General features: G+C 58.3%; 1 protein-coding gene across 3 annotated transcripts; it reads left to right on the top strand.

The window, feature by feature from the left end:
* The first annotated feature begins 382 nt into the window (after positions 1 to 382).
* On the top strand, positions 383 to 8,819 carry Tbx1 (T-box transcription factor 1). Of its 3 annotated transcripts, XM_031363380.1 has the most exons (9): positions 383 to 482; positions 2,288 to 2,407; positions 3,515 to 3,860; positions 5,308 to 5,409; positions 6,194 to 6,365; positions 6,908 to 7,063; positions 7,523 to 7,590; positions 7,676 to 7,776; positions 8,063 to 8,819. In XM_031363380.1, the coding sequence occupies exons 2-9, from the start codon at positions 2,374 to 2,376 to the stop codon at positions 8,530 to 8,532; spliced, it is 1,449 nt and encodes a 482-aa protein (XP_031219240.1). In that variant the 5' UTR covers positions 383 to 482; positions 2,288 to 2,373; the 3' UTR covers positions 8,533 to 8,819. The 3 variants fall into 3 exon arrangements, with proteins under 3 accessions (XP_031219240.1, XP_031219238.1, XP_031219239.1); XM_031363378.1 differs by lacking the exon at positions 383 to 482 and having other exon boundaries at positions 1,494 to 2,407; XM_031363379.1 differs by lacking the exons at positions 383 to 482; positions 2,288 to 2,407 and having other exon boundaries at positions 3,428 to 3,860.
* The last annotated feature ends 2,563 nt before the right edge of the window (positions 8,820 to 11,382 follow it).

Below are 11,382 nucleotides of genomic sequence, written 5' to 3'. Positions count from 1 at the left end.
TTGCAGGGTTTCGGGTTTCTTAAGCTAGTCTTCGGAGGGGTTCCAGTTTTCTACTGCAATGGCTAGTATTGGGGAGAGCTGGAGAGAAAGGATGAGGGTGACCGAAGGGGTGCCTATCCGATGCGAGTGGAGCGAGCTAGCACCCACCGAACATGCTAAGCGGGGCCGTCATACATTCCCAGCCTCTGTTCAGAGGGATTGTTTGCTATGAAGTGTTTACTGACCTAGTTGTAGCTTACAAGTACAGCCACAGCAGGAAGGGGTTAACGGAGAATGGAAGACTTCCGCTGTCACTGCAGGTGACGCTGGGGGCGTCAGGACGGACCCCGTGGCTGACCCAGAGCAACCAGGAGTTCCCGAGATTTTTTTTCACTTTCACTTCTCAGTATTAGCGGCAGTGAGGTCCAGGGTGTGGCTGCAGCCCTGGTGGGTTGTGGGGGGAGTTACTCGGGAAGACCTCAGCTACTTCACCCTGGAATCAGGTACATCCCTATAATGCAAAATCACCTGCCAGAGCCCTGCCCCTACATCCTCACACGGGACTCAACTTAGAGAGGCTCTGTGGACTAACTTTGATGCTGCTGAGTCTGTGCATCGCTACTGCGACCTTTATGCACCTGCCCAAACTGGGCTCTCCTATCTAGCTGGAGACAATGAGCTATCCCTGCTCAGGAAAGGGGGAAAGAACCTGTGGGCCACCTAATCCCCACACTACCCTCCTTAGACCTGCCCTAGGTCAGTGACACAGGTCACTGTCATTGTCAGTCCCCTGAATGATCAGCCACTTGGGGCCCAAGGAACGACCTCCCGACAGCCTCCCTTTCTTAGCATTGCTGTCCTTAAGCTTTCAGGGGCAAGCTAGGGCACCAGTCCAGTTACACACACCACCCTTCCCACACCCCAATCTATCATACAGGTCCCAGATACCTACTCCCTGCACTCCTGACCTTGATCCTTCCATTTAATAGCTGCAACAGCCCAGGGATGGAGGCCTGAGACTGTCAGAACCCCAGGAGAGGCTGTATGGATCCCACTACATTCTGAGTCAGTTCAGCAGAAGGCCTACTAAGTCCTGCACAGAAAGGCCTTGAGAACTGGGCCTTGTCTACCAGTTTTTTAGTAGAATTTAGGAAGTTCTGGGCTTCATATCCTGTGCACAAAGGGCATAGGCATACTGTACGGGCCGAGAGGCCCCCTGAGATAGTAGGCGAAGAGAAGGTACAGAAGTGGGGCATTCACGTAGTGATGTCTTGAGGCCTGAAGGCTGAGGGCCTGGTCCTGCACCTTAGCAGCTAAGCCTTTCCTTGTGGGCAGGCTGGCTGCAGGGTGGAGAGGGGACAGCACCCCACCATGCGGTCTGAATTTCTCCGACGTGTCCTCAGCTCCCTCGGTCGGCCAGGCCCCGCCCCCGGTCCTCCCTGCGCCCCGCTGGTGCGCAGGGAGGTCGGAGGAGCGGGCACTGCCCACCCTCCGGATGTAAAAGCGTCCTGGCCAGAGGCGGGCGGTGCGCGCGGGGTGCGCGTGACGCTGGGGCTCCAGGTCTTGTGCGGCCTGGGCGGCGTCCCACGGCTCGCTTCCCCACCAAGAAAGCAAGCTGACCCAAGGGGCCTGTAGGGGCAATTGCTGGTGAGGTCCAGCTCTGCGGCACAGAGGGACGAAGGACTCCGCAGCCCTGGGGCTATCTGCCTGTGGCCTGTGCGAGAGCCGGAGCCACTCTCTTACCCAGGTGCAGGGGCCGCCGGGGAGGAGGTGGAGGCAGGTGGGGCCAAGGGCAGGGCTAGACTCAGGCAGCCCCCTCAGTGCCTCGCCAGTGCCCTGCCATCTCAGACTGGGACTGAGTGCTCTCGAGACATAGAAGCGTCTCTTTTGGGGTTGTAGACTCTGGTGGTGGCTTCACCGAATAGAGGGGACGCCCAACCTCCGCAGAAACTGCAGGATGTTCAAGGGGCGTTGGTCACACAGGGCCCCGGGAGGAGAGACCAGGGACAGAGAGCTTGCGAGGCAGGAGGGCCCTGGATTTCCAGGGTGCTCCAACTGTTCGGACTCCCAGGCCAATATTGGCTGAAAATGGGGGGGTCTCATGACGCCATAATCCCTTGGGCCCTGGACCGGCGGCTGTGAGTGGCACCACGGGCCCCCGCCCCCGGGCCCCCTGCGCTGGGCTGGGCGCGGTGCGGCTGGGCGTACGCAGTCGGAGGCGGCGCCGGTCAGGCCCGGGCGCCTATGGACGCGCGGAGCCCGCTGTCTGCCCGGGCCAGCGCGTTCAGCATCGCCTCTCTTGTTGCAGCCGAGGCCTCGGAGGGCACCGCCCACCGGGGCCCCAGGCCCTCGGACCGGGCGAAACTTCGCCGGCTACCAGGATCCCCAGCCGGGATGCACTTCAGCACAGTCACCAGGGACATGGAAGGTGAGCCTTCTGTCCGCGTCTACACCGTCAGGCCGCCCGCCGCCCCCCTGCTGTGAGGCCCTGCGGCCCAACGGGTGGAAAGGAGCTCTAGGCCGGGTGGGCTCCAACCTTGAAGCTGGGACTCTGGGACAGGAAGAAAGGGCGGCATTTCCCAAAGTCAGTCCCCACCCCACCATCCTGGGACTCCAACCTCAGGGACTGAGCACGGTAGTTAAATCTTCTAAAGAGAGGACAGCAGGGGAGTCCTTTGAGCTGGAAGAAGCAGAGATGGTTAGAGAAGAGACAGGGAACGCAGTAAAAGGAGGGGGCGGGGAACAAAAACAAACAAACAAACAAAAATACAAAGCAATGAGAGCAGCCAAGAGGGAGGGAAAAGGAGAACATAGAAAATATGACAAAGGTGAGAAAGGAAGATACACGCAAAGGAAATAAAGATAACGAAAGAGAAAATGAAGGATAGGATAGCTAGAGGCAGAAATGCAACTTTATTAAAGAACAAGAGAAAGGCTGCAGATTTCATTTACGTTTAAAAGGGCAAAGACACGAATAATAGAGAACACACAGAAATAAGAGAAAGAGGTTAGACGGAAGGGAAGACATGAAATTCTGAAAGTGGAGAGAGTGACACCGAGAAAAGAGCGAGTGGCAGGGAATCAAGAAGAAGCTGTAGCGAGAGAAATGAGACAGAATGTGAGAAGTTGAAACCAGGGACACAAAAGGAAGGTAGAGGAGCAAGAACTTGGGGAGCGTCTGGCGCAGAAGAAAAGCCAGCGCGCGCTGGCGGCGGGGAGGGCCGCGCACCGGCCCGTCGTCCCCGGAGCCGGTCGGAGCAGTCGGGGGGCCCGGGCCCGCAGAGCCTCGGCGGGGGAGGGGCGGGGGGAGGGGCACGGGCCATTGTCTCGGCGGGGCGGGGCGGGGCGGGGCGGCTCCGCGGGGCCGGCCCGCGGGGTGGGGCGGTGCGGCCCGGGGCGCGTGCGGCGCAGCGCCCGCCACTCGGCCCGCCGCGCGGGACGGCGCTCTGATCGGCGGCGGGCGGCCTTCGGGTCATGATCTCCGCCGTGTCCAGCCCGTGGCTCACGCAGCTCTCGCACTTCTGCGACGTTGCAGCCTTCGCGGCCAGCAGTCTGAGCGGCCTGGGAGCCCCGTCGCCTGGCGCCGACCCGTTCGGCCCTCGCGAGCCGCCGCCACCGCGCTACGATCCGTGCGCTGCCGCCCCCGGTGCCCCGGGCCCGCCGCCGCCGCCGCGCGCCTACCCTTTCGCGCCCGCCCCCGGGGCGGCTGGCAGCTCGGCGGCGGAGTCCGAGGGTCCGGGGGCTAGCCGCGCGGCCGCGGCCAAGGCGCCGGTGAAGAAGAACCCGAAGGTGGCCAGCGTGAGCGTGCAGCTGGAGATGAAGGCGCTGTGGGACGAGTTCAATCAGCTGGGCACCGAGATGATCGTCACCAAGGCAGGCAGGTCAGGCGCCCCTTCCCCGCGCCCCTGCCCACGTGCGTGCCTCTGACTGCGTGTCCAAGGGATGCGCCGGAGCCGGGCTGGAAAGCGGAGGGAGGTGCAGCCGGGCCACCTGCGGGTCCCTCTGGCCTCTCTGCTGACCCGGCTCCAGCGACAACCCGAGGAGCACCAACCGCGAGTCCTGGGACTCTTCGAATTCGAGGGAAATCTGTGGGCCGAAAGCGCGCCCGGCTGCGGCGTTTAGGCAGCCGCCACCTAGGAAACTCCCGCGCGGGTTTCGTTCGGTCTGTACGGCAATCTCAAGAGCAAACATCCTTTAGTTGTATGGATAATTTTAGGAAAGAGTTAAGACCCTTAAAAGCCAGTGCGCTCATTTTTCCGGGAACTCGAGACCTGGTTTTCTTGGGCCTCAATTTTGGCCGCTTGTGGGCCCAGTTCTTCACAAGCCTGGCAGGTATCCGTGCCAGTCGCCTAGTTATTTGTTTTAAGGGCCGAGAGGGAGAAAGGAACAATTACAGATGCTCCCTATTTGACCAGTAGACAAAGGCGGGTACTGGGTTGTGTCTAATGTACACACCAGCTCCTTGGCCAAGGAGGCTCAGGGCCTGTTTGCAAAGCCTTCTCAAGGTTTCTGTTTCCCTCCTGGGCAAGCCGTCCCTGGGGAACCTAGGCCTGTCCTTCGCTGCTGCTCCGTGGATTTTCTCCAGGCTCTTTAGCTGTCCACACCACCCAACACAGCTTACTGAAGACAGCGGCTTGGCCTTCTGGTCTGGGCAGATGAAAGAGGGCCATGAATGTCACTGGAGGGGTTCAGAGGAGAAGGAAGAAACAGGAAAGCACACGCTGAGTCTTTTGCAAACAGATTCTTGGGGGAGAAACAGGGATTTGCCTGTGTCTCCAGAAAGTTGGGAGACTCTAGTCAGGTCTTGAGAGTTGAAGGTTGGAGTGCTGGGGTGTCCGTGGGACTGGAGGGGAAGATGTCTGGGATCACTACAGCACCGGTTTCACTTTGTTGGACCGGGGAACCCTTTCACTTTGTTGGATGAAGCCAGGGAGGCTCTGAGAAGGGGAGACAAGTCCCGGGACCACATCTTAGATATCCTGCTGCTGGCTGAGGCAAGGTCCAGAAAGTTCCAGAATTCCTGGGGGCAAGGCTGTCTGTGTAAGCAAAGAAGACACAACAGGCTTTGGAATTCTGCAGCTCGGCACCTGGTTAGCCATTTCTGTGTTTCAGAGAGGGACCTGAGGCCTGACCTGTTTGTTGTTGCCTTGCCCAGGGTTGGGTAAGGGCCTACTTGAGGTTAGGGAGCCAAGAAAGCAGCTTAAAGAAGAGACTGAAGGAAGGGCTGAGCTAGGGTCTGCCAGGCCAGAGAAGTTAGAGTGGAAAGCAGCGGTCCGGTCTGATAGTCCCCTACCTGAGGTGACTGTGACCTCCTTCCCCCACCCCCAGACGAATGTTCCCCACCTTCCAAGTGAAACTTTTTGGAATGGATCCCATGGCTGACTACATGCTACTCATGGACTTTGTGCCAGTGGATGACAAGCGCTACCGGTGAGCAAGCCTTTGGGACCACTGAGGCAAGCTATATGTTCAGGGGACAGTGTGGGGGTGTGCTAGAAAAAACTCGAGTCACTCCTGCTGACAGACTTCAAATGCCACCCAAGCCAAGTAACTCTTTCCTGACTTGGTCCTCCTGTACTGGCTGCCCCACCGACTGCTCCTGCCTTGCTTGGTTCTGCCTAACTCAGATTCCACCCTATATATTCTGAGCTGCCTCAGAAACTCACTGGTGTAACCTCCTGAGCTTCTGGCAGCAGGCAGCTTAGATTGTGTAAGTCTGCCACTTTATCCCTGTCTTCTGGTGACAGTCTTGTCCCCTTCCCCCATTTCTAGAGAACGTTCAGTTGCAGAGCTGGGCCGGAAAGGTGGGGTGGCTGGTAAAGATTGTGCAGGGCGGGCCTGGGCTGCTTGGACAATTAACAGTAATTAATAAAGGGAACATGGGCCGCCCTATCCCTAAAGCCACCGGCTAGTGACGCCAAATCCAGTCTCAGACCTTCTGGGCCCTGGGGCAGGCAGACCCGCTTGCAGCGAAATGGGAGGAGGGGAGGGGCTTCCTCTCTTTCTGCACCTAGGTTTCCCTCACCTTTTGTGTGTTGGGTCTTGGGAAGTTTTCCAGTTTATCCACAGTCCCCTCCTCTTGCCACTGTGAATTGGGAATCTTGATTTCACCAAGAGCACAACTCTAAAGCTCTTCCAGGGTTCCTCTGCACACGGAGGGGGTCTTCTTGTCTAAGCCTGCATAGCATGACCCCCTCCCACGATGTTGCCCTAGGTACGCCTTCCACAGCTCCTCCTGGCTGGTGGCCGGCAAGGCAGATCCTGCCACACCTGGCCGAGTGCACTACCACCCGGACTCACCAGCTAAGGGCGCACAGTGGATGAAGCAAATTGTGTCTTTCGACAAGCTGAAGCTGACCAATAACCTGCTGGATGACAATGGCCATGTAGGCGACCCTTCTCTGGCTTATGAGCTGTCCCCCGTTGTAGGCCTTCCAGAGTCCCCACTGACTAGGGACAGAGGCAGTACTGAGGCAACCCTGGGTGGCAGACTTCCGACATGATGGCCTCTGTCTGGGGAGGTCACCTTCTTTCCCTTCCCCCACTCTGAACTCAGGTGGGGGGGTCTTTAATTAAAAAGGAGATCTCTTTGTAAGAAAAGGACAGGAGTCTTAGGGAATCCCAGCCTGGGGGAGGGGGCTCCTGCAGTGGGGTAGAACTCTGCCCCACAGCTGCTACCCTGTCGAGGCCTGGGGCAATCCTTGGGGTCCTAAGTAAAGAAGATCTGCAATCCCATCATTTGGCAGTTGAAGAGGCATCTTTTCCTGGAGACCCTAAATGGGCTGCCAGGCCCTATATAGTCTTTAGAATTGGGGGAGGGGTGCCCACATTAGCTAAGGAAATTCACTGTTCACGTAGACTTTATGATTCTGGCCTGAATCCTCCTCCAGCCTCATGGCTGGAGCTGACCGCCATCCTTGTCTTCCAGATTATTCTCAACTCCATGCACAGATATCAGCCCCGATTCCATGTTGTCTATGTGGACCCACGAAAAGACAGTGAGAAATATGCAGAGGAGAACTTCAAAACTTTTGTGTTTGAGGAGACACGCTTCACTGCAGTCACTGCCTACCAGAATCACCGGGTGAGGGTCTGCTGGGGAGTCCCGGAGACAGGCACACCACTGCTCTCTCCCTCCACAGTCCCGCCCAGCCTCCTATATCAGCTTGACCTCTGTATCGGCAACTGTCACTGCAGCCTGAAAGTTTGTTTTCCAAACCATTCCGGAAACTCCCCATCAGAGGCCTGATCTGAGGTTTACCCAGATTCCTAGGGCGCCAGCTCAGTTGCCCTATTTGTGCTGGGGGGCTAAGGAGGGCGGAGGTGATCACATTCCCATCCCAGCCGGGGACGTGAGTCTTCTTCCTTTTTTGGGGGGGGGGGAGGCAACGGTAGGTCTGATGAGAGAGAAGGCGCATCGTGCTGGGGCGGGGACAGTTGTGGGCCCCTTCTCTTCCTAGTGCAGAAGGCCTAGTAACCATCCCGCCCGCCGCTACGGGGGTCGGGCGGCGAGAGCGGTTATCTTACACCAACTTCCCCGCAGATCACGCAGCTTAAGATTGCCAGCAACCCCTTCGCCAAAGGCTTCCGGGACTGCGACCCGGAGGACTGGTGAGTGCCCTCAGAAGAAAAGGCAAAAGGGCCAGGGCTCTTGGTCTGGATGCCATGGTGAGGTGACCCACTCCCCCTTCCTCAGGCCCCGGAACCACCGGCCCGGAGCGCTGCCGCTTGTGAGTGCCTTTGCTCGCTCCCGGAATCCCGTGGCTTCCCCCACGCAGCCCAACGGCGCGGACAAAGGTAGGACCTGGGGTTGTGGGATCGCGGCCGCAGCCCGTGCGCGCTCGCTCCGCCCGGGTCTGCCGCCGCACCCGGCCTCGCCCGCACCCCCGGGCGTCACGGCATCAGCCGTTGCACAAGGAGGCGGCGGGCGGGCAAGCGGGCACTCGTTCTCCCGCCCGCCCGCCGCGCCCGGGACGGCGCGGGGCCGGGGGTGGAGGTGGGGGCTGTGGCTCGGCAGGTGCGCCCCGACGGTCCCTGCCACCCTCCGCCCGCGCTCAACCCACCGCCCCCCCCCCCTCCGCAGATGTGGCAGAAGCCCGGCGCGAGTTCGACCGCGACTCCGGACCCGCGACGCTCGGCGACGCCACGCACCCGCCGCAGCTGCTGGCGCGGGTGCTGAGCCCCGCACTGCCTGGGCCGGGCGGCCTCGTCCCGCTCCCCGGCGGATCCGGAGGCCGCCACAGTCCCCCGCACACCGATCTGCGCCTGGAGGCGCCGGGCGCGTCCGAGCCGCTGCACCACCATCCCTACAAGTACCCGGCCGCCGCCTACGACCACTACCTCGGGGCCAAGAGCCGGCCGGCGCCCTACCCGCTGCCGGGCCTGCGCGGCCACGGCTACCACCCGCATGCGCACCCGCACGCCCACCCGCACCACCACCACCACCCAGCGGTGAACCCGGCCGCTGCCGCCGCCGCCGCCGCGGCCGCCGCAGCCAACGTGTACTCATCGGCGGCCGCGCCGCCCGGTGCCTACGACTACTGCCCCAGATAGTGCGCCCGCGCGCGGGCCCCCAGGGGCCACCCAAGGACGCGCTCCCCATCTGGGGGAGCCATGCGGGCCTCCCGCCCGCCAGTGCCAAAGCTCCCGTCCGAGGCGGAAGGAAGTGGTATTTATTGTTCTCCGCGAGACCTCGTCGCCTCCGGCCCGGCCGGCAATTGCAGTGTAGACGACCCGAGTGAGCCCCGCCTGCGGGCGGTGTAGATACGTGTAGATATGTGTAGATACTGTAGATACTGCACCGGCGCCGATTTCATAAACGGTTTCGCCTCTTTTGGAAATTGCCGGTGTGGCTCTTCTTTTGCATCTTAATTCGATTGGGTCAGACGTCTTTGGGAGAGAGGGATCTATTAGTCTTCCCAGCCCGGGTCACTGGTGTGGGCGTGGAGCAAAGGGTCTCCTCAGCTCTAACCGTCCCTCCTCTCCCCTTGGGGTCGCTGCCTCCCTCCCTCCACTTCCCGGGTCCACTTTTCCCCAGAGCGGGCATCGGCTTTCGCCTAAGCTCTCCACACCTGCAGCTAGCTGCTGGTGGATTTGGGCCTGAACGCTGACCTGTTTACTAGACCTATAAGTTTTTCCGTGAAAGCCGGGAGTGATGTTCGGGACAGGACACTGTCCATCCGGCCTCGGATGGCATGCGGAAAGACAGAAACAAGCGGCAGGCTCGGCTCTTCCAGAGTTGCCCTGGCCTGGCAACAGCCCAGAATTGCGTTTCCCCCTGTTTATTGACTTTATTCACTGAATGTCCCCACAGAGTGATGGGGGTGAGGGGGCGCACAATGACAGTGGTCATGAGTCATCTTGAAACTCCCGTGTGAAGCAATTTTTCCCAGGCCAGGTGGCTGGGTGACCTGTCTCCGTTAACTCAACACCATCGAAGTGGCCAAAGGAACCCTTTGATCCCTCCCTTCCTGAGCCCCAACAGGAAGGGCCAGCCGAAGGCCAGCCAGAGTTAAGGCTGGCTTATGCCTCAAATAAATGGGAAATGTCAGGTTCTATCCCTGGCTTTCTGTTTCAGTGTGTTCACGGCACTTGTTGCCATCAGAGACATGCCTTCCTCGGGCACTTCCGCATGTCAACCCCAAGTCAGTCCAACTTTGTCTCCTGTCTGACCTGTCCCAGGTTGGGTGGTCACCCCCTTCCTTTCAAGAGCATCTAGTCTATATGACCAGAGGGGTCAAAGCTGTAGGGACACTCCCTTGAGAACAGCTATGGACATTCATTCTCAACTCCCGCCCCTAACCTTCCTTCAAATGCAAGCTTCTTTCTCTAGGCGACAGTGGGCTTTGCTCTCAAGGCCACCTGTTTCACACTGGCCTCATACTTTTGTCCCTGGGAAGCCAAAGCCACTCCATGTCTGCTGGAGTAGTAGCCTGGGGTTTGTCCTGCAGAGGGCAATGGTCAGCTTCAAGCAGCCCCTATCCCTCAAGGAATGCAGCCATTTCACATTCTTTCAACATGCCAGGGATATGGGGCAGAGCTGTTGCATTAGAACCTCCATGTGTATGTTATTTAAAGCTGAAGTGAGCTGTCGCAGCACCCGGTTTATGTAAGCAGGGGTGGAACACACACACAGAGCAGAGACCCTAAGTGCAATTCACTGACCTTGAAACGATGCCTGCTCCTACAGAGCTGGCTCATTCATAAGGAGAACTGGGCCACTGCTAGTACACTCGCTGGTGCTCAGGCACTGAGTGTTGACCAGAGGCAGCAGAGGAGGGGACTCTCAAAGCCCAGGGCTTCTCCCCTCTGTCCCAGGGATGAACCCAAGCACATCTTGTAAACAGGAGGCCTGTCATGTCCTCTCTCCTTTACTGCTTGGCACTGCCCTGGCTGATCCCATGGAGCTGACCTCTCTATGGGCAGCTACCTCCAAACAGCCCTTGGCTGCCATAAAAGAAATGGCTTTCCAGAAGTTTTTTTTTTTTTTCTATAATGGCCCATCTGCCCATCTGGTTTTCTTTGGTTGGTATATATATAATTTGAGACAGGGTTCATTATGTAGCTCTGGCTATCCTGGAACTCACTATGTAGATCAGACTGGCTTCAAACTCACAGAGATCTGGCTGCCTGTCTCTGCCTCATGAGGGCCAAGATTCAAGGAATGTGTCAGCATGCTCCTGCCTTGTTTTCTGAATGTGTACATTCTCCAGTTCAGACTTCGCACGCCTAAATGTGATGGTATTTGGAGATAGAGCCTTAGAGTGTGATGCATCAGGGGTGGGTGCGATGCTGAGGGCAGGGGGGCAGGTGCACAAGGATCCCCTGAAAAGGATTAGTGCCCATGTAAAAGATACAGGCTCCAAGAAGATGGCTCAGTGGTTTAGAACACCGGCTGCTCTTCCAGAGGACCGGAATCCAGTTCTCAGCACAGCACGATGGTTCACAACCACCTGTAACTCCAATTTTAGGAGCTATAACAGCTCCCTGGCCTTCACGGGCACTGCACACACATACATGGTGCAAAGGCAAAACACTCATAGATTATAAAATAAAAATTAAAATAAAAATTGAAAAGGGTCTCACTCTTCTGCCATACAAAGACTCAAGGATGAGGCCATCCACAGCCCTCAAGAGCAAAGACCACTCCATCGCTCTGACCTTGCACTTCTGGCCCCCAGAACTAAGAGAAATAAGCACACGTTTAATCCTACTGCTCAGGGGGCAGGTTCTCTGTGAGTTCTAGGTCAGCCTGGTCTACATAGAGAGTTCTAGGGCAGTCAGAGCTACAAAGACCCTCCCCCACAAAAGGAGTAATGTCTCCTGGTCTACATAAAGAGTTCTAGGACAGTCAGAGCTACAAAGACCCTCCCCCACAAAAGGAGTAATGTCTCCTGGTCTACA

Source organism: Mastomys coucha, unplaced genomic scaffold (assembly GCF_008632895.1).
Source record: "Mastomys coucha isolate ucsf_1 unplaced genomic scaffold, UCSF_Mcou_1 pScaffold12, whole genome shotgun sequence".
Classification (NCBI taxonomy): domain Eukaryota; kingdom Metazoa; phylum Chordata; class Mammalia; order Rodentia; family Muridae; genus Mastomys; species Mastomys coucha.
The sequence above is the reverse complement of the archived record's forward strand: the minus strand, read 5'-3'. Positions and strand labels throughout refer to the sequence as shown.

Excerpts from the sequence above, each read along its gene's own strand:
- Tbx1 (XM_031363378.1), top strand. The coding sequence starts at position 2,224 with ATGGACGCGCGGAGCCCGCTGTCTGCCCGGGCCAGCGCGTTCAGCATC. Across the intron at positions 3,861-5,307 it reads ATCGTCACCAAGGCAGGCAG|ACGAATGTTCCCCACCTTCC; the intron begins GTCAGGCGCCCC and ends CCCCACCCCCAG. Across the intron at positions 7,591-7,675 it reads GACTGCGACCCGGAGGACTG|GCCCCGGAACCACCGGCCCG; the intron begins GTGAGTGCCCTC and ends CCCCTTCCTCAG.